Here is a 22,154-nt window from a genome sequence, read left to right as displayed (position 1 = left end):
TAGAATTCAGTGAACCGGTGACAGTTACGCCAGCTGTTGAAGGAAAATTGACGCATAAAATGATTATTGTACGCGCCAGGGGAGAAAACTTGGAAAACATTTCAAAAATTAACCTGTGGTTTGTCATAAAGTTTCAACTTCCAGCGAAATCCATATCGATCTAGGGGCTTGCAAATTTCTGACGTCACCATATTACGCAACATGCAGAATTTGCGGATAGTGAACATAAGGTTTGTGGTGTAGTGGTACTCTGCTGATACTTATGTGTCCAATTTAGCGCCAACAAAATTTGTTGTCTTGAGCCTTTCAGTCACTGTTACAATTTACAAGAGCTCTATCTCCGTGGCAATCAGATTACGGATATTCACGAGGTGGCACACTTAAAATGGCTTTTTACCCTACAGAAAATCTGGCTTCAAGATAATCCATTCACGAGTGCAGGTAGGCTCAAATAAGAATTCTGGATTGATTCATCCTTGCTTCCAGATGACCTAACTGTGTCCGGAAAGTCTATCTACTCTGCATCCATCGTAAGAAACTTGCAGCATCTGACACATCTGGATCACACCGGTGGGTTTTCATTATTGTCCTTGTTTGTATGTAATCAACATATACTCAATTCATTCGACATTATTTAATGCCATTCGACATATACGTATCTTCAAACCATAGATCTTCCGCTCAAGGAGGAAAAATACGCACAAATCGAATGAGACTTGCATCTGAAAATCTACCGCAGGAGGAATCAGTTAGCTCCGGATCAGGTGATGTGTGGCTGATGACAGGTTACCGATACAGGCGACCTGTGTCGGTGGAGTCAGATGATAAGGCGTTTCAGTTTTCGATGGCAGAAAGCTAACGTGTTCACTCTATCTGTGCACACATACGAAGTGTATTCATGTTCCTGCGACAACCTAAAATGCAGTATGAGAACCTAGGATAACGATACTGGGAGTTATGCTCAGTATTGTGGTTCCCCACTCAGTCATACATTTACGGAGAGTAATTTGTAGACGAGGAAATATTAGCTGTTAGATAAAACCCATGTGAAAGCAAGGCCAAAAGACTACACTTCCTGGGTGAAGTAACTATGATCAGTGTGTTCGGCTTGTCTTCTAAAACTGCCGAAACTGCACTTTCACGAAGAGTGCTACAACACTCAGGGCGAAAAACTGTTCTGTGTTCAATTTTCGCATCTGCTATCCGGAGCGTGTTGTACCGATGATGACCTTGGAGATGCGTTATTCAGTGCATGTGTGCTTTTTTCATTTCTGGGCGCGTCCTGACAACCCCAGATATACTTTATTTTAATGGACTGTGGTATCACATCGATCTTTTACTCTAACCCCTGCAACACAAAAAAGGTGTGCTATCAAGACTTACACTCATACATATCATCTTAGGGCCATCAAGCGACCAAGAAGACGAAATGATACCACCACATATTTCTACCACACAAATTAGACGAGAGTGCCTGAGACTGGCTCCCATGATTTTCGAATCTTGACCTGAGTCAGGTTTGGCAATCATATCCGATTCGTGAAGCTTAAATGATCCCATCCTAATCGACGTTGAACTTGGATTGCTAAGGCTAACTAATTACCGAGCTCGGTGAATGGGTCGAAATTCCCTTGATCAATTATAAGTGACAGGATTCAGAAGACTGTAAATAATCAGGATGACGGCGCGGTATTTTTGTGGTGCCTAGTCACTTTACGGATGTTAAGGATTACGTGTTTTGTGTGAACTCGTGATCCATTCAATGTATGGAATACTTCTTGAAACAATCACACGTATACACCAAAACTTGACATAACCACTGTCAACCTCCCCCCCTCAAACGCTTGACAGTTTGTTCTAAAATCCTAGACGTCTTTGAGATGCCTCTTCGTGACTTTCACAACTGTTTAGACCTCCCATTGCTTCTTGTCATCTAGGCATCACTCCTGAAGAGCGGGCCGAAGCAGAATCATTTGGCCTGATGTTGTTAGCCCCACCGCATCCGACCAGTCATCTGTGTGAGCAAACGTCATTGGATGATACTGAAAACCTCTGCTCCACCATGGATTCCATAACTGCGACGGATTTGGAATCGGACATCACAGAAGCTCACTCCGGTAGGACTTTGCACGTTTAGCTGACAGATAACCTGTTATTACAGCCCCCACAGAGACCTTGAAATCGGACAAACTCAACGAGTCGGAAAAGGTATGTGGTGCCTAAACCATGAATATTGCTTTCCCAGCCACTGCTTGAACTAGTCTCTTTGCAATTACTAGAGTCCCTCCACAGTAAGCCGTTGGCTGGCTGACATTGGCGGTGCAAAAGGTGGATATATAAACTCTTCATAGTTTTTTTTTCGGCGAAATGAATTACCAAGCAATATGAAGTAGAAAACAGCACATAAATGGTCCTAAATATAACATAATCTGTCAGAAGCCAATATGATTCGGATCGCATTACTTTTACTGATGAACCAGATGGCAGTATATTTTGTCGAGAAGATTCGTATTGTTGGGATATAGGTCTCTGTTCAGTCAGCTTTCAGGTAATCTCAGGTAACGGAGACAAAAGCAAGCCACCGTGTATAAATCAGCTATTAAGATACGAAATCCTTTTTATGACCGATAGCAGACCTTCAGTTGACGCACGCAAACAACCCCCAGGTTAGAACACAGCTGTTCTTAGAGTTTGCGAGAATCTAACATACTACAGCTTAACGACTGGGTAGATGAAATCAAGTTAGTAAACCTATACCTATGCAAAGACTGTAAACAAACGAAAGGTTTTTTATCTTTTAATTAAGAAATTAGTTTCACTTTTGTGACAGTGAACCTTCAACATTGAATTTTAACTGAGAAAACTCACTTCTCGACCTATGCTCTTGTTCAGGCAGTGGATTCTGAGACCATCCATCTGTTACACCTCCATCAAGGCAGACTTGTATCCTATCTTTTGGTAGTGCACCAAAGTATTCCGTGGCTAAAAGTGTCACTAGAGCTGCATCAAGTCCCTTTCACACTTTCTTACTCTTGTCTTCTTTAAACAGACTATGAATAAATGTAACCTATTTGGAAAATTCCTCTTCGAGTACTATCATCCGTTTTTCGATCATCTTCACTCATGGTCAACTCAGAGCCATCAAATTTTCATGACATATCCCCTAATCAGCATTGACCACTAACTTTGATTTACAATGAACAGTCTCATTAAAAGGAAACTACTCACAAGATTGCTGAAAACTCTTTGACAGCCCACGACCGGTTTCGCCCTTCTTGGGGCTCATCAGGTAGGCGCAGCACATTCAGTTGTAGAATATCATAAGCGAGAGATTCAGTTGAGTCTCTCGTGATAACCGGACTGATTTGCAAATGAGTGTATTTCTCGAGTCTCATTTAAACATTTCAGGTGATGAAATGTTGTAAGGTGCTATTGAGGCCGGTTCAGACTGGAGAACACTGTAATATGTCCACTGTTCTCAGTTATGCATTGCCAAGAGATTGCGCTTATGCACAGTTAGTACTAAACAATTCCCTTGAACCGTGCCGTGTAAGCACGATTCCTCTTTTCATCCCATCCAAGATATCAAAGAGCTCATTCTGTCTAGAAACTACTGTTACCAATATGCCCTGGTTTAGGTGTGTCAACGTCTAAAAATAAAAACAGCGAACAGAACCGATGCTTCCAATGATTCAGGAAGTATGCATAAATGTGTCGCAAGCTTCTAGTGTCATTTCTGTCCATCTGGTCACGGAAAAATGGGGAGAAGTAATGGTCAACTGTCCTGAGCGCTCTGTCTATTGGTGCTCGTTATCTAGCTAATGTCGGTCCTCCCAATTCGCATGGCCGAACAACCGTTATGGTATATTCCTGGTCTACTTCGTATTTTATTTGGAGAGAAAGCTAAGGGAATTGTTGACCAAAATTTTTCGGCAAACCAAATTTATTGCAACGACTGTGTTTCCTAATTCGGCGTCTATGTAGGCGCACACCACATGTGACAGCGTCCGGATACCATTTTCCCTTTCCCAGTGTAGATGGTACAACTCATGATCTGAGGCTAATTACTAGATGACGAGAACATTCCCATTATGATCCTGGAAAGCTTTTGCCGAATCCGTGGTCATCGTGGGGGCAAGCATAGGGCTGGGTTAACTATTAATCGGTCAAGTAAATAACCTCAATAACGTTTAGGGAATCCATGCATAAAAAATCGATTTCGGTCACGAACCAATAAATAGCCTACTTCTCACATTCCAACACAAAGTACTGACCATTAATGTTCTGAATTCCTTATTTCCTGTCAGATGTACATCGGACAACCAAAAGTAACACTATAAATCCACGCGATGAAGTCTTATTGTGTGGAATTGATAGAAACCGCAAGTAAACTGAAAAATAATTGACGTTTCATTTTAGGTGTGCGCCTGATGGAATTCCTGCCGAATTTCGATGAGCTTTTCAGCTAACCAATTTACAGGACTTGTATTTTGAGTGATTTCGTTCGCACTGAATAAAGGGCAGTTGAGAAATTTATTACAGCTGCCTGGAATGTATTTACTTTATCTTTCAGCCACACAAATACCCAACTGCTGTTTCGAATTGATGGCGAAATGCAATCCTCAGTCATAAGCACCGTGCACAATGAACCACAAGCCTGCTGAATCAGCAGAGTGGCCTTATACTTTTATTTATGCTTAAGCCATATGTTTTCAAAGGATGACCCTCCTGAGCAAAAGCAAGTAGTGTGCTATGCCAACATTGAGTAACCTACACCACTTTGGCAAGTGAGAGAGGATAGGACCAAGTTGGAGGGAGACGATGGTGTCAGGTGATAACTACCACCTTTAACCTCTACGCACAGCTGGTAGAGTCAGGTTAAAATTTTCCACAGACTAGTTATATATGGTTTACAGCCGGGTTTTGAGGTCAGAACTGCGTCAGCCGTTTATGCAAGTCATTCTCGGCTGGTAATATTACTTCAGATTCAAAGCTGATGCATCTGCAATCGGATTACCAGACTTTGGCCTTACACAATCCCATCTTTCTGTATCAAGTAAGGCCACTATCCCGAACCTTTAATCTCACTCAACGGGATCCGGCAGACTAGTGACGAAACATACCCAAACTTGCGTTATCGCGGTCCTAAAAATGTGAGAGTCATGTCGCTGATATGACTTTAGATAATTAGAGATCCATAAAAGGAAGTGCCTAATTACCGTCACTTGTCTCAATGTCCTAAGACTGAACACTGTGCGTCAGGTGAGGTGGCGTAATGTCTTCCGACAAGGGCGTACTACGTGGATGAGGGAAGTTGCCCTATAAACCGTCATCTTCTTCACCGTTCTTCAGTTGATGGATTGTACTCGAAGGAGACACGATTATCTATCTTTCGTCCTGAAATTACGGCTTCCCGCAACAATCATGTAATCATGTAACAGTCATATAATACAACAAACGAAGATCACTAACAAAAGCTGCTGATAGGTGACTTTTTTCGCCTTGGCAGAATTCGGACACTTGTCAACGGTTAATCGGTTCTTGCCTGAGGGTCCGCCTCTTTCAAAGGAGAAACTGCCGCAGAATAGATGAACGTTCCTACCAGAAGTGACCTTCAATTAGGGTGGATTTGTAAGAAAGAGGAGATTTAAACACTTCCTTCTTATGGAGGAGGGCTACGTCATAATAATTACAGGTAACTGTCAGCCCATATTGAGAAGATATAGGATCCTACTTCACCTGTATCGTCATATGTTTATGCTGCCACTTCGCTGACCAGTCATGCAATGTGGCATTCCAGACAACTTCACTTTGGTTTACAAGAACTGGCCAGAACAGTCAGACGGAAGACTATAAACCAATAAACAAGCGTTTGAATCTTTTCCAAAAAACAACGTCTCATCTTGTCTAGACAGTCTTGCACCCAATAAGCGAAAATGATGGTAGTCTCAGTCTAGTCGACTATGAGGTGACTCAAACGCGCATCTGCATACGGTAGCGTGCAGCCTCAAACTGGTCAAATATGCACGATTTTTGTTCTCACCTGCAAGCGACAGATGGGCTTTTTTCAGCCGGTCACTGTCCTACTGTCACAGAATTTTATGGAGTGAATGGGCTGACGTATGTCTCTGTACTAAAACAAACAGTAGAGCTTCCTTCTGCGAGATGCGTCAAATAGTACTGCTCAAACAAATTTGCAGGCTCTCAGGTGCAAGATATCAAGGCCTTTATTTACTAATGGATTTTTAATCATGTATATCTATGAGATGCGTGGTGGAAAAATAACCGAAAATGATATGTACTGAGTATATTAAAATATTGTTCATACAATACTGAAGCTCTGATGGTAACTGAGGTTTTGCCAGCCGATGTTTCGTCCTGAACTGAAAGTCAAATAATCAGGGAGCACATTATAGCTGGTTTAGTGAATTCGGGAATCACTAACACTCTGCACCTCACGTTTCCCTGGACAACTTCGAATCTGAGACCTAATGGTTGAAGGATGAGCCTTTCGACTACGATCGGTTGATCAGCAATCAATCAGTTCAAAATTATGCACATGCAGCGCCACCTACCCTTCATTCACAGAGTTCACTTTACTCACATGTTCTCTTCAACTATGGAAATGACAGCTTTCCGTGCTTTTTCGGAAAGATAACGTGACAAAAATTTGCCAGTGGTACAGCGGTTGTCAGCTTTCATTTTCATCAAGTGATCGGACTGAAAACAACAAAGAGAGATGCACGCCTACTCCACATCTTAGTTGGGAAACTCGTGCTGTACTCGGGGTGAATATCTGGCGTTAGAAATGAATTCACTTTCAGGTAAAAAGAACAGAACTCTATGCTGGCAAACTGTTCAGAGGGATCTTACTCGATGGCCATATGTCAATTACGTAGAGAACTGCTTCCTTGCATAATAAAAATGACTTTACTTAAGCAACCTTAAAAAACGCGCATGACAATGCCTATACCGACTGAAGGCCAACGCGGGGCTTGCTTAGCAGCAACTGGTCCATCAGATCGGAAGGGGAAACATCAAATTATCAGATACTATCCAAATACTTTATCAATGGGGCAAATTGTGTTCAGCTTGTTAAGCCATTCGGTCTGATATTGCCACTTTTGTTTTGGCCGAAGATTACACTTAACTGATTCGGAGGCTATTAAGCTGCTCTTTGCTGGGTTTAAATGAAGAGTGATTTCCGGCGTGGATTTCCACTCAAAGAAGAGTAATAAGCGTGTGATCCTTTGTGTTGCTCATTTGGATACTCTGGTGACAATTGGCGATCACAGCACCATTGGTGTGTACTATACATGAGACTCACAAGGTTGTCACAGAGAAACAGACTTTGTCGGAAGCAATACGATAACGAAGTAAATTTATGTTCATAGTCACACCACTCTTGTTTGAACAGTCGCCCCCCTGTGTTCTGGCGTAATCATTCCGGTGAATCACTGGACTTGAGTTTCGCTAATCAGCAATACATATCCAATGGCCGTGCCGGGATATGAACCCCGGACATCTGACATGCGAGACGAGCGTATAAACACCAACGCACGTTGGGCGCATCTGAATTTTCATTTCTGAACAGATGAACGTATTCACACTTGAGCGATGTGATAGGTGTGCCCGACTCATCATTAACTGTGTTCATCAGTGCTATCCACTTGTCTCAGTATTTGGTTTATCCAGTGGTTTCGGCAGTTTGGGGGGCTGAAAATCAATTAGAAAAGGCTCGTCTGCCGTATGCGTCATTAAAGCATCTATATTGTCTCCTCAGTACGTACGGGTGCGCTTTTGTGAGTTTATCTTGCAGCGTTTCGACGAAGGACGAAGCAGCTATCAACTTGGTTACCGCCAAAACTTCAGAATAATAAAAAATGGAAACCTCAGCACAATCGGATCAAGCAATCTTTGATTACTGTTCCCCATGAACTGTATGAGTGCACTGTATGATTGTCGGCGGTGCTGAGATATGCACCATAGCATGACGCAGAATTTGACTGCCCTACTCAAATCACACGGATTTTGCGCTTACCATCATCGCGATGATGCCTGGTGGAAAAATGGTTCTCGGATATCTGCCACATATCGGTTTTTCAGTCACGTTCCAGCGCCAGTTGCAATGAGCTGTTACTTTCGGTCCACCGGTGGCACACATTAATGAACGTCGAACTGACCAGTTGGTATTTCATGCGTCGAACCTCGCACGGGACATGAGTGTATGCATGTGAAAATATATGGCGCGCATTCACTAATTATCCCGTAAACTGAGCGAGGAATCCAGGCTCCGAAAAGATTTTGCGGTGCCGAACACATCTGGGAATTTTCCACCTTCAGCGCACATCGATAAAAGATGAAATCGCTATTAGGGTGCCCCAATAATAGCTTCGATACACAATAAAACCGGCTTCTGAGACATCTAATGACCCTAGGACAGAGATAAGCGACTGGGAAATGTGTAGGTGAAGGTCTAACCTGAATGATGGGATATCATAAATTACAATGAACTGATGAGTAGATGATCCACAGTGTGGTAGTCACAGTCCACTGCGGAAGACAACCTTAGTAACAGCTGTTACCCACGGACCCCGATTCTCAAGCCACGCCCAACGTGCACAATGAAATTCGCAACGTTTCTAGGATACTCACAACGACACAGTAATTTATTCAGTCAAAATATTTAGTCCAAATCACTTCACACCTTACTCCCACGAAGGTTACTGAAGTATCTAACTGAAATTTGTGTATGTCTTGGTGCTGAATGTTATTCATATTGGTGGTGAGCAGCGAGTGTTTATAGACGTTACTTTATGTCAAGCCTTGGCTTTTGAGTAATAGCATTACTGATCATTCTTGACCGAACTCATGGATTGTAATTTGTATCCTACTAGCTGCAAAATTTTAAAAATGATTAAACGAGAAGGATTTGTGTACAAAATGTACACTCCAAAAGCGATTAATCGCAGTTAGATTAATTACCTAACAACAAAGAAGGTAATATCTTGGGCTGCAGTTGCAATGAGACACTGGAAATTCGTTTACAATATGGAGTTTAATTAGGGTATACACGGTGGTGTGGGTTTTCGCAATATTGAGGACAGACGACCCATTAAGAAAACTTATGCTTTCTTTTCATGAGTGGAGCTCCACAGTTGCAGATACAGCCCCCGATTGTAGATTTTCCGGGAGAAGGCTTATTTCTCGTCGGGATTCATTCTCAGGTATCCCTGTAGTAAGTGCGCCAAAGTTTATTCAGGACCAGACACTGATTGATCTGTCCTGACATTTCGCTATCAAGTAATTGAGCTTTCTAACTATTCTCTGTTGGCTTTGTTCCTTTATGACATTTTCAGACAAAATCTTCTTCGCTGAAAAGAACTGGAGTTAAAAGTCTACCAACTGGACGCGCTGATTTCGTAACATCTTCTCCTGTTCAACAAAGCGAACAACTGGATTCCTGTTATGTGACCGTTCAAGAGACCAAGTAATTCTTTCCAGTTTGTGTTTACATTATAGTTCGGAGAAATTAAGTGACGTAGTTCAACTTTCTGTTTTGGCTCCTGAAAAATCGCTGCTTAATATTAGACAAAAGATAAACAACGGACTTTTGGGGTCATCAGCCTGATCGGCTCAGCCACAAATCCATATTGCTGGAGGAAAGTTAGGAAATGGATGTATACACACGACCTTGAGGTTTCTCCGGGTGAATGTTTACGTTTTATACATGGGGAAAATGCCAGAAAAAACCAAATGGTTCCGGTATGTAATGTTCCTGTTGCACTGCTTGAAAGATTTCCGAAAGAAGAACAGACTTTCCCGTTGTAAAAGCTTTCGGAGTTTTCTGTTTTTAGTCATAAGGAACTGCACCTTTTCTCCCATTTAGGCCCAAAGCACATATTAACTTAGTTTCCAACCACAACGTTCTGCGCTGTTGACTATTACCCGCAATAGAGCAGGCACGGGCCTGAGTAGACGGTCAGCGATGCCGTTGGAATCTGCCAACTTGGTGTGTTCTTCGGTCCAGTTATGAGAGATGCCCCTTAGCCAGATCAAGTCAGCTATATAATCGCTATATAATCTCTTATTCCTCCACAACCTCTCTCCTTCTAGAAGCACCAGCAAATGGTTGGTTTCCTGCTAGCAACAGATGGGAAGTCAACCTCTTGTAGAATTAAACAGAAACTAAACGTGATGACGCGCTGCATTGGTTGCTGTGTTGTTGGCTGAACGTTGGAAATATTGTTTTAAAAGTTTCGTCACAGATTTAGGCGACGTCATTCTTTCGTAGTTGGGTAGCGTTGTGTTGGCAGTGTTGTGCATTCTTCCACGTTTTCACGTCCAAGAAGTGATCTGTGTGACTTATTGTCCAGCCAGCTTGTTCTGAAGGTTCTAAGGGTGGGTTCGTTGGCTTGAGCTGTGACTAACCGACTGCCAGAGAGTCATTATGACAGACATTTTTTACTCGTAATAAGTGCTTAGGCCATGAAGTGTTTTTTGCCAAACTTCGCAAAGGATCGTTTGCCCAAAAATTATTTTGGACACGAATTTACCACTTATCACTTGTTCCAGTCAACCACAGTAGGCGAAATTCTTTTGCATGACCGTCCTGTTACTATAGTCGCTTGTTTTTGTATACTACTTTTATTGCGATTTCAGTAAAATTCGGCAGGAATGTGGTCTGAAGCCCCTAAACAAGAACAAAATATCTCCACCAGCGAGACTGCCTTCTCCAACAATGGTAGATGTAAGTGCCGTTTTCTGCGCCAGTTTGAATCTCAAGTTGTATGCACATTTTCATGATGCCTGTGGTCCTGTTGCATATCAGAAGATAATTTCTGACATGCAATACAGCCCCCTGTTATTCAGGCTACTAGATCCTCTAGAAATTGAAGAGAAAAGGGGATAAATTGGCGTCCAAATTGACAGTACATGGACAAAAGTCTCTAAACGATTATGTGATTTTGGCTTTCATTTATCATGCTGGATTTTTATTAGCACGTTGAAATATGCTGAAATAAAAGCACTCGCAATCTTTACGATAGCCAGTTGAAAGCCGAACCCAACAAAATGAAAAAAACCACTCCTACATGGACTATAGGCATGTGTACACTGGGAGCGAAAACAAAGGTGAGCGGGTGGTCCTCCTATAAATATTCGCGTTTCCATAGTTCACCGGTTAATTAGTCGACCGTTCAAGTGTTACCGATTTATATAAGTTTAACTGTGTAGGTGAGGATCGTTCAGCAGCATGGTAACCGAAAGAGGCAGTGATCATTACAGTTCTGTCTGCCCTCTTCAGAATGGCATCACGTGAAACAACGTGTACCAATTCTAATGATGTCAGCCTTGATTCACATAAAGGTAGGAGTGAGAATCCTCGGTTTTTCATGCTTAGATGAACAAGGTTATACAGCATTTACACAAAATTTCCAAAACTACAATCAGGGGGTAGTCTACACTGTTTTGGATTGAATCGTACAAGTAGGTTTCATCAATTTCCAGCTTTGAAGCTCTTCTTTTGAGCTAACACTCTCCAGCGGACAACAAAAGTTACCTCTCTTGGTTAGGTGAGCCTTTGGCAGGACGGATGGTTTTTCTTGAATTTAGGCTGTGGGAATATTTCTCAGGCTCAATTTCAAGTACCAACCAAAATATAGGGACTTCTATTGAGTAACGTTTTCAAACCTATAGTCATCAGTGAACGCCAGCCTACGAGATACTTGTATGTCACGCACAATTTTAGCTATATTTCTCCTACTTCCAGTCAGCATAGAAATCTGTTGCATTGATGTGGTGATTGGTATTGAACTCTGCCATCTATTTTGTTTTTCACCCGTACAAGCACATTTTTTCGATTTGTGAGGATTTATCTGGTTATCGATTGACGATGGACACGCCGGAACTTTAAACATTGAATTATAAATGAGCTATAAATTTAAAGCTAGATGTTAAATCATACTTTTTTGGTTTATACTTTCTGTCTGTCTGTGGTGCAGATTGATGACCGATTGTCAGTTTTATCTTACCGTGTCTTGAGACACTTGCCAAGTCTGAAATTTCTATAGCCGAGAGGATATACTGAGTTTCTGCGAAAATCAACTGTGGGCGAGTGGTCGCTCTGGAAACACTACTGTGATAGGTAAATACTTGAATGTAAAGTTAAACGTATGCTTCGTTATCCTTATTCATTATGACCCTTCACTATAGACGCCTCAGGCGTCTAATGCAGATGATTCTGGAACTCTGATATCGTCTATTCTAGAGCACTTACACTCATATTTTCTGCGTAGACATCGGATATGTCTGGGAATTAGTTTTTGAAAGTAGTTGCAAAGTGCCCGAAGCTGACTTTGGGATAGCCCAGCAGCCGAAGTTACGACCTGATATCAGTGCGCGGACCCTTTTTATTAATGTTTAGCTCGCACAGCTGCCATTTTACACAGTTATCGTACATTTCGATACCAGATATAACAACCGAAAACAGACCAACAGGCCAATCATGTATTGCGGTAGCCATCTTCTTTGTGAGTGGAACGTGTTCAAAAAGTCAGCCGCTGTTAGAATCAGAGACGACGTCTTCCCGCGCTATTTTATCGTTCAAATCTGCAGAGTTCAGCCAAAAGTGTTATTTTTAAATTGGTGGTTACAGAATGGGAGGGTCAACCAACACACAAGTTCAACTATCATCCTTGACATTAAAGTTTTACTCATTTGATGAAATAATTTCGGAGTAAGGGATAACTGGAGCATATCCTCGTGCACTTTTACAGAGCGCTCATTGTTGTATTTTCTAGGATACGTCAGAGTCACGGTAGTTGTAGAAGTCTTTACTTGCAACTGAGCATCAGGGAAACAAAGGTAATTTCACTGCGGAAGGAATCTTCTAAACAATCTAGAGACGACCAAAACTACAATCATCGATGCATTATCTGCACAAATATGAACACGGACCGTTAGCAGTAAGCATGCACATGGGACTGAGTCACATGCTCGTATGAGGATTCAAATCACTATCTAACTGCCTTTTGAAAAAATCATGTCGCAGACCTGAATGAAAATCAGGTCCAAAGCATACTTGTGTTGACCATCTCGAAGTGGTACACAGAAATGACAAACAAAGGCATCAGTTTGATTTATGTATTCAGGTGTCAGATGAACATTGACACAAACTGAGTTCGAATACATACGAATGAGGCTTGTATGGCAGCCGAGCGGAATCGGTGAATAGTGGATGTAACTGGAACCTTCCTTAGACATACAGCCTCCTACTGACCTTCCCACACCTTTCTTCTAATGAAATCTACCTTACCGTTAACGCAGCGTTTATCCTGATATTTTCGTGCATCGATATCCGTACTTTCATGTGCTGGTGACCTATCACATTGATGTTGCCCCTAAAACGCCAGACGGTGCAGTAATTCTCTTTAAAGGCATGCCTGCACACCTGATATGCACCATTTCCTGTATGCTGTAATCGAATTTGATGTCTATTTGGTTTCTGGCTCAACGACAAATCGTTTTCACGTAACACCAAGCTCTCGTTTGTTCGTTCTCTGGTAGACCGGAGAACATGCCTGCCATACCCTGCTGTGGCCAATAGCTATATCTGTATACGATTTAATAAAGCACACACTGAACCCACTTTCGAGTTCAAAAGGGATCGTATGCTGTTGTACCACGCTCACCGCGAAAGAATAGTGGCAGGATTCCAGGACACACGTCACATAGGGTACGAAGGTAAACAGCGCTTCTGAGTTCCGAACGAAATCCTAGATCATACTCATTCAGACGTCAATGAATAACGTTGTCTGTTGATCCTTCTGGCAGATAATATGCATGTAGGTACTCCATCCTGCTAAGTTGCCTTCTTACGCGAAGGGTATCAACTCTTCCTACTCATGTCATCGAACAGTAGGCTGATAAATAGCATACTTTTATTTTGAACCAGAGAAACTGACGGAACGCGCAAAATACGCAACTTCAGGATTTTTATGTCACTGTTAATGTGCAATATATTGCTAATGTGATACGCGTAACTAGGATAGCCCGTCACTCTTTTTTAGCGGGTCCTTGATGGTTTTTTAACAGTCACCTACGAGTTAATAGTGAAATCTTCACACCAGTTCTATGGTAATATTACTCCTCATGTAAATTGGTGTGGAATTTCAGGTTATCCGTTTCCTGAGTGTGGCGCGCTGATATGCTGGCCAGAACTTTGGCGAATAACGTGTTCCCATTGGCCGAATGCTTAGGGCACTCGGCAAATAACTATAAGAATGAAAATGATAGAGGCCATGGAAATTAACATGGGCCATTATGCAAGAATGAGAATGTATAATATACAACTGCCATTCAGTGGGTTTTTGTCTGAATGCATCTTTTTAAGAGTTCATACATGGAGCACTTGACACTGCCATCCTTGGACTACCTCACATTTATGACCCGAAGCATTTGGAAGAGCTCCACACTGTTACCAGAGCTGTGGCCGAATTTGGTCTGTGCATCGACCTGGTTTGGAAACCGTCTGAAGTGGCGTGGCTCATTCGACACTTGGCGTTTCGGTTATAATAGTTTATCATGTTGCAGGAAGGCAGCTGCAAATAGCAGTATTTGCAGCCAGGAACGGTTATGCGTGCGTCATTCATGCCCATTGTTACAGAGGATTTAGAATGCATTCTTGCTTTCCTATTCGCCAAAGAAATCATAACGTGAAAAACCCGAAGTCAGGATACCCATAGTGCAGTGCATGAATAGTTAAGGGTAAAGTGTGTGAATGATTTACTTGCTGACAACAAATCACGTTGGTTGTTTGGATGCTGGACTGGTCTTTTACACTGAATAACTGGTACCCAAAATTTCACCATCCGTTGTCTCATTTATGTGGACAGCAGTAAAATGTGCGAATTCTGTCAAGATTGCTTCAGTTCTTAAGAACAAGTTATTGTGTCCAGGTTTTGAACAGAATTCCCCAGATGAGCTATTATTTTGAACATAAAATTTGCAGAATTGTTTCTGTACCAATAATAAAATTTCATCTGATAGAACAAAAACGAAAACGCTTTCTCCTGAATCACAGAGTGATGAACCCCTCAGCGAGCTGCAGGTATATGGAAGAACTCTCTTCACTTTTTAGAAGACCAATGATCTAACGAACGAAAACCTTTAATCAGTCAAACTTCCATCTACGCAGGAAACTCAAAGTTGTGTTTAATTATAAAATCAGTTTTTTTCCAAAACTCCGGGCATCGAGATTCATTCACCAACCATATGTCAAGTTTTGCTAACAGACTTCGCCTAGCACAAGCCGGATATTTTTAATTTGCTTGACCTTATGTCAGATTCATCGTATATTCACCGTCTAAACGTACCCTGAATCATTTCAATCAATAAAACCAGGAACCGGCCAAATCCGTTTCACTAACTAACCTTTTGACTGTGCGTATAATTCCGTTTTCTGGTAGTTCACAGATGTATATTACTAATAATGCGAAAATTGGTACATTATTTTAAACTTCATACACAAGCAAAATCCAAAACAACGCGGCGTGGGTGAGCGATCACGTGACCTCATACACTATTGATCAGTATTTATCGATTCTAAATAACTTACGGATACAGTTTAAGTAGAAGAGCAAAGAAGATATAAGTATGGTGAGAAACTTGAATCCAATACAAAGTTTTGAGAATCTCTCAATAGGATTTTCTGGAACAAAGCTTCTTAGAAGGTATGCGGAATATTCAAAGTTTATAGACAGGTGGTCCAGATCAGAAAGTTAAAGTCAGAAACGGATACTGGAATGTCGTCTAAGCTTTGTAAAAGGCGAGCACCAGTGAAACGAACACTTGTTCTTCGGACTGACGTCGAAGTCAGGCTGTCAAGCCCCCAATTTATTAATGCAACAGAGCGAGCCAAGGCCAGGAAAGAGTTCTTATAAGCGAAAGTGAAGGGTATGTTCAGTTAACGTGTAGTTCAGCCAGAGGACGGGAATGGGTATAACATTACTGGAATTCAAGGACCCATTCTTTCAACCCAAACCTCTTATACTCTCCATTGATAAACTAGAATTCCTTCCGACGTTTGAGGATCTCAAGTCTTCAACAATTTACATCCAGACTAAAATCGGATGCGACTAACCTGCATTTAGAAAGTTGCTACAGTGAACATTTTATAGCAGACCAATCAGTGACCGAGACGGTCCCGTAAATTAGCTATTTCTCCGATGGTAGAGGGAATGTAAGTTATCGGTTTTTGGGGGAGCGACGTCGACTAGGAATAATGATGAGATGGATGCTAGAAGTTTTTTCCAGGTGGAAAGCCTCGGCTGAGCTGTCTGGTTTAAAATCACATGAGAAGATAGGTACTGAGATCTGAAAGGTTTACTCACTTGTGTAAATTGACAACATCCAACACACATTCATGGCTCAAACTCACGTTGACCGCACTAGATGAGTCCTGTGACGGAGCTTTCGAGTAAGATGCCATTTAATCACATACATATACTTCCAGACTTTCGAACCAAACTACGGAGTAGGCTAGAGTTTAGGTGAAAAAACAAAGATAAAAGCAAATGAATGGCTCGTGTTTGTTTGAGAACCTTAGCGGAGTACGATTCCTATCAGAAAAAACTCAGAGCGAAGACGAAAAAATTGGCTAAGGATCACGTCCTGAAAGTGGAGTAATTTGACGCTAAAATGTAATTGAACGCTGCATAACAGTTTCATCTTTGTAGAAAAACACTTACATCCAGCAAACTGGCAGTCTGCTGAAATATAATGAGTTCAAATGCGTTTATGAGAAACCATCGGTGAACAGATCAGCATTAAACATCTCAAAAACCCTAGATAGAGATAAGAATCAGCAGCCACGGGTGGCTGATAAGGTCACCAAATCGTGTTTAAAAGAGACGCGGTGCTACAATGTTTTCAGTCAAGTCATTTCGGATGCATGGTTATTAAATGACTGCTTTCGGGATAACACATCACTTAACTCATGAAATTGTGTACAATACATAAGGGAAAATACTTTGTACGGAAAGAAGGCATAATTTCGAAACTATTATTGATGCCTAAAAATATTCACTTGTTTTCCTTGCTGATTTCTAACTCAAGGGTTGAATTTTTTTTTGGGGGGGGGGAGATGAAAAATTTCTGAACTGACATCCAGCTCATTCGACAAGACGTGATCGATTTTACAGCAACAAGATTCTTAACAGGGGGTAGTCTGCAGATTTTGAAAAAAATCTGTGACTAGTGGGATAACCGAGTTTTTGGCTTTTCCATACCCAACGGACGTGCAACAGTTGTTTGATTTTTCAATGTAAAATTCAATACAAACAAGCAAAAGCTAGAGAACAAGTTATCAGGGTGGTGTGATGTTTAGAACGCCTTAAATTTGAGTCCTTATTAATAGTCTGTCTGCTTGTCCAAAGTTGATAATGAATTAGCTGCTTGCCAAACAGCCAGGTAACATCCATTTCTGGATGAGTTGATTGGACTGAAAATTAGAAAATTAAAGTTGTCGAGTACGCTGTACCCTGGGCAATTTGTTCCGGGTGCGTGAAAACTTAGTCCACTGGACAACTTCTACAGCATCGATTAAACGTTGTACGTGCAACCATTAGGTTACTAAAATTTCCCTAAACTGCGAGAAAATTGACATGCCCTTGTGGTGTCTCTTCAACTTGCACTCCCTGACTAGTGTAAAGAATCGGCAATTTTGCGGAAAAAAAATTAGGATGTAGAATTTCATCTTCCATTGGGTTCTCTCAGTTTTCCTGTTAGCAAAACTTCACGAAGAGTTATACGCAGAAAGGAAGGGTACGCTAGCAAGAAGTGTCAACAAACGCGTGGAATATATTTGGGGGCAATTGTTAAAAATAGCTCAAAGTACAAGTGTTCCTGCTCCCAGAGGGGAAATATAAGCAGACGGGAAACCGGGCCTGAAAAGAAAGATAAGCATTTCAGATCATCATCCAAACCCCACGTTGCCAAATAGCTCAATTTTGACAAGCACACTTGTTCCGGTTTGTTTTGCAATTTCTTTTGGAGATTTTTTTTAAGATTTCAAAGGGCCCAGTTGATTTCGGTTGGGGAGCCAGATGAGCAATTTAATCTCAAGTAAAACCAACATCTCTTTATTCGGATTGCTTTGAGTTTTCTCCTCAAATTGCACATGTTCAGGACACAGGCACCCACACAAGCCACTAGGTGCTTGTACAAGCGACTCTAGTCATGTTCTCAAATTATTCACCATCTCCATCCAGTTACTAACCAAGGCTATCCGTCGTAAATAACTTTCAGGCTAAGCTTCAAATGTTTGTCACAGTTGAGATATGGCTGTGTTAGGTAGTCACTTCCAAATAACTAAAACTTACTTTGCTCAAATACCAACCTTCCTCCTCCGGATTCGTGTGACTCTGCTTTTGCCGAAACCGTTTGTTGGTGACAAGTGTAAGGACCAGGTAAGCTTCAGATGTAATTAGTAAGTTTAAAATTAAATAACACTTCCAGATTAGTAATTTTTCAGTCTTTTGGTTTACTCGTTATCTGACAGTTAAAGTAAAGCAGGTTTATTACATGAAAGCCGAGCTGGGCAGATCGGTCAATTTTCTGAAGTCTGCTTATGCATCATGTGCAAAAAAGATGCCCAATAGTGTTTCTTTCCTCTTGTGAATACAGCGAAACTTCTCATTATTAGCCATCCAGGAATGCCCTCAAAGAGAGCAGTACTGAGTCACAGGCAAACAATGAATACTACGGCATTCAGCAAGGGTAAATGAAAAACAGATATGCTGCTGATATCAGATGGTCCACTGGAAAAATATCCTTCACTTTTGCTCAGAAACGTTCCATTCCACCATAGCGTTATCTCAGCTGTTTATCTTTTGAAAACGTACTATTTGACCAACGAGGAACCAACCACTTCCATTGACATACAGCACTCAAATACATACAGATGTACTGGTTCGATATAGCTGTATAATTATGGCTGGCGTGTGAAGATGTACCTTATCAGTGTATAGCTACACTCATAGAAAAATAATTATGAATTGTGCAATGAAAATGTGCGCTTAGGTTGTCGTTGAACAGTGGATTAGAGTAAGTTCTGAATTAATGGATAATAACGTGCTGCACCATCCCGTTCCCTAGTTTCTGAAATGCTAATTCCTAGTTCGGGTGCGTTGAAAGTCCTTCTTTTTGCATTGTTATACTAGTAATAAGGCGAACCGAACAATTTACGTAAGAATCGGTTGCATATTTCGATGAAATAGGGATCGCTAGAGATTCCAGCTGCTCTTAAATGTCGACTTGGATATCAGAGACACCCGGTAAAGGGCATCGCCACCTTGGCCTTTACAACCGTGGAATGATTTCCTCTCTTCTGGAACCACAGAGCTATCTATCTTCGAAAGGAATAGTGGGAAAATAATAATCGCTTGGCTCAAACACCCTTTTTGATGTCTAGCTGTCATGCCACCTGAGGGAAGCACGAGGGATGAGATACTGCCAGGTTGTCCAGGCCTAGTCAGCAGCACTCAAGATGCAGAGGTCGGGTCGGTACCACCGACCTTCCGGTTAGTAAGTTCGTGCCTTAGCCACTGAGCTATCTCGGAAGAAGTAATAGAGGGACATGCTGAAATCACGCCGACCATGAATACTTCTCACTGATATATTTGACGATTGAAACTGTCGAGAGATTGCAAGTCCACCTTACGTAATAAGGCTGAGAATTTACAAGTTCCTCAAAGTTTATTCATCATGGCCAATGCGAGACGAATTTCAGCGGTTCGACCCATTTCGGTGTGTATACAATGCATCACTCGAGGAACCACATTGAGGGAATTTTGAATTACTCCCGCAATCGAAATGTTTCCTCTCGGGGAAGGATGAATAAATGAACCATCACCTTCATATTCTGCAGCCATTTGTTTAGCTTAAGGGTTTTAGGACTGGCATTGCAGTATAAGGGTAGGGTTATTTTGAACGGTGCTCGAGGGCGGACAGACGGCCAAGAGCTAGCTTCAATTTCACCTTGCCAACTGATTAATATTGTATTAATATACGACTGCGTTTGACCGCAGAAGGGTGTTTTCCGAAAACTTTTCTCAAGGGCCAAAGAAAACGATTACTAATGAGAGTAGAAGGGTCCAAGAGGAAAACTGATCAAATGTTTCCGAATGCATGCTAGGGTTAGAATGTTTTTCATTTAAATGTCCATTTTGGCTAAAAGTGGTAACCACCTGGGTTAGTGATCTATCGAATGGTAAGTGCACACACGCAAACGTTTCTGGATAAGAAAGTAATTCACTCCCCCCGCTTAGATACAAAACATGAGGCAGAAACGCTGCGATCAGGAGCATTATCCAGTGAGCTATGTATCTGCCCAAAATCCACCGGACAAGAGAAAGTCGTTATAAAACGATTCGTTTAGGTTACCTGTCTTTCCTTTGAATCTATTTGCACCAGATAGTACCCAGACCGAACAAACAGGAGACAAACTACATGAATCTCGTCGTAAAAAGGGAAGTGGATTTTCATCCTATTCAAGTTTGTCGCTTCTCATTTGAAGGGTCTCATATTAACACTTAGAGAAAAAAGAAAGCAACTGTGATCCTCATAGAAAGGCAGTCTCGTTTTAAGGAGGTCTCTTGTTCGTTTCCGTGTCCTTGTATTCACAGTAAACTCAAGTCAGAAATGATGTATGGTCGACAAAGTTAGTTTTTTTCTCAGATCTTTAGAAACCCCTTGTTCAGTTCTAGGATACTGCCGCATCTGTCGATAGTGTGAATGAATCAAAAGTGGGTCGTTGTCGTCTGCTACACCTTAAGAGTACTGCCCACGTGTCCCCAGTGCATGACATCCTGTGGAATTTCCAACACCCGAGTGGCCCGAATAACCAAAATCTTACGTCTCATTCTTCCAGATGCTTCCTACACATCTTCGTTTGTATTACTCTGCATAAATAGCGTCGAATACTTAACGCAACGTCCAAGTTGTCAGTCCTGCTTATGCTGTGAGGAATTAGTGAACCATGGCAATTACTTTCATAGCTCCTTGGACAAGTTAAAAACCCTATATCTTGCATGTCAAACAAAAATTCAAATTCTTACCTGTGTTTAACATTGTGAGAGCAGCTTATAATGTAAATGCCCCAAATTCCTGATCCCTACACTGTTTTCAAGAGCTGGTCTATTCCGAGTTGGTTTTTAGCTTCACATAACCCCAACGAACAAATTTCACAGACGAAAAATACAAAACTTGTGAAATCGATTGTGATTATGTGGGTTGGTGTAAACAGTTCAGAAGTATGGCGGGGTTAGTTAGCCTTGTCCTATGGTTTCTGATAAATAGCCCTAAATTTTACCCCTGAATACTAACAAGTTCCCTGTATCTGGGTCCCATCCTTAGATGGGAGCTCCACGGAGCCTTAATTCAAACTTGCCATATATTGCCCCGCCTTTTCAACTTATATTTCCCAGAACGAACGATTGGTGCGGAATGCTGTTCTTCGTCTCTTAAAAACGTTGAACCAACGTAGTCTGGAAACTGTTGTTCATGCTGCAGAACGTCGTCTTGTCCAGCTTAAACGTGTGAAAACTGAGTATGGAGAATCGCTTTCGGAACACCTGCCTACCAGCTGGATGACAAACGATGATTATGACTTCACCAATTACTTGGATACCACTACAAACGGTAGCCGATAACCTGGAGCTCCACTAACCAGCGTGCAACCCTAATGGACAAACCTTCTCCGGTGCCGTACGGCGAGTAAACCCGTGATTGCATTGATACTCTCTCTCCATTCCTTTGTCATCTGTCTGCTCTTTTTAGGCCATCTGTTCATAAATAATCGAGGCATATTTTTCAACCAATTGTTTCTTCTTGTAAGCGACTGAATTACCCAAGACCCCCCCAAAAAAATAATCTCCACGAAAGCTTTATATAGAAACGCCACTCAGCTGTGAACTCAATACCGGTGCTCGCGATCACCAACCCGTTGTGTACAAGCGAGCTATATCAACATGGGGTATACATAAGGTTGAGTTGAAGCAATCGCGTTGAGAAAATTGAACAGACAGAATGACTTCAAGTTTGGCATGCCGTGCCAATGCTTTTGGGTTTGCATCAACAATAAAGGTGGCAGTTCC

At 41.7% G+C, this 22,154-nt stretch overlaps 1 protein-coding gene across 1 annotated transcript; it reads left to right on the top strand.

Annotated features, from left to right (window-relative positions):
• Positions 1 to 277: 277 nt before the first annotated feature.
• Positions 278 to 21,710, top strand: T265_13389 (hypothetical protein; the record flags this gene model as incomplete). Its single annotated transcript, XM_009168658.1, has 7 exons — positions 278 to 441; positions 487 to 570; positions 1,938 to 2,117; positions 2,162 to 2,208; positions 9,360 to 9,490; positions 10,663 to 10,750; positions 21,486 to 21,710. Coding segments are annotated over 7 exons (918 nt in total), but the record flags the coding sequence as incomplete, so codon positions are not given.
• Positions 21,711 to 22,154: the final 444 nt, after the last annotated feature.

Source organism: Opisthorchis viverrini (assembly GCF_000715545.1).
Source record: "Opisthorchis viverrini unplaced genomic scaffold opera_v5_62, whole genome shotgun sequence".
NCBI lineage: Eukaryota > Metazoa > Platyhelminthes > Trematoda > Opisthorchiida > Opisthorchiidae > Opisthorchis > Opisthorchis viverrini.
The sequence above is the reverse complement of the archived record's forward strand: the minus strand, read 5'-3'. Positions and strand labels throughout refer to the sequence as shown.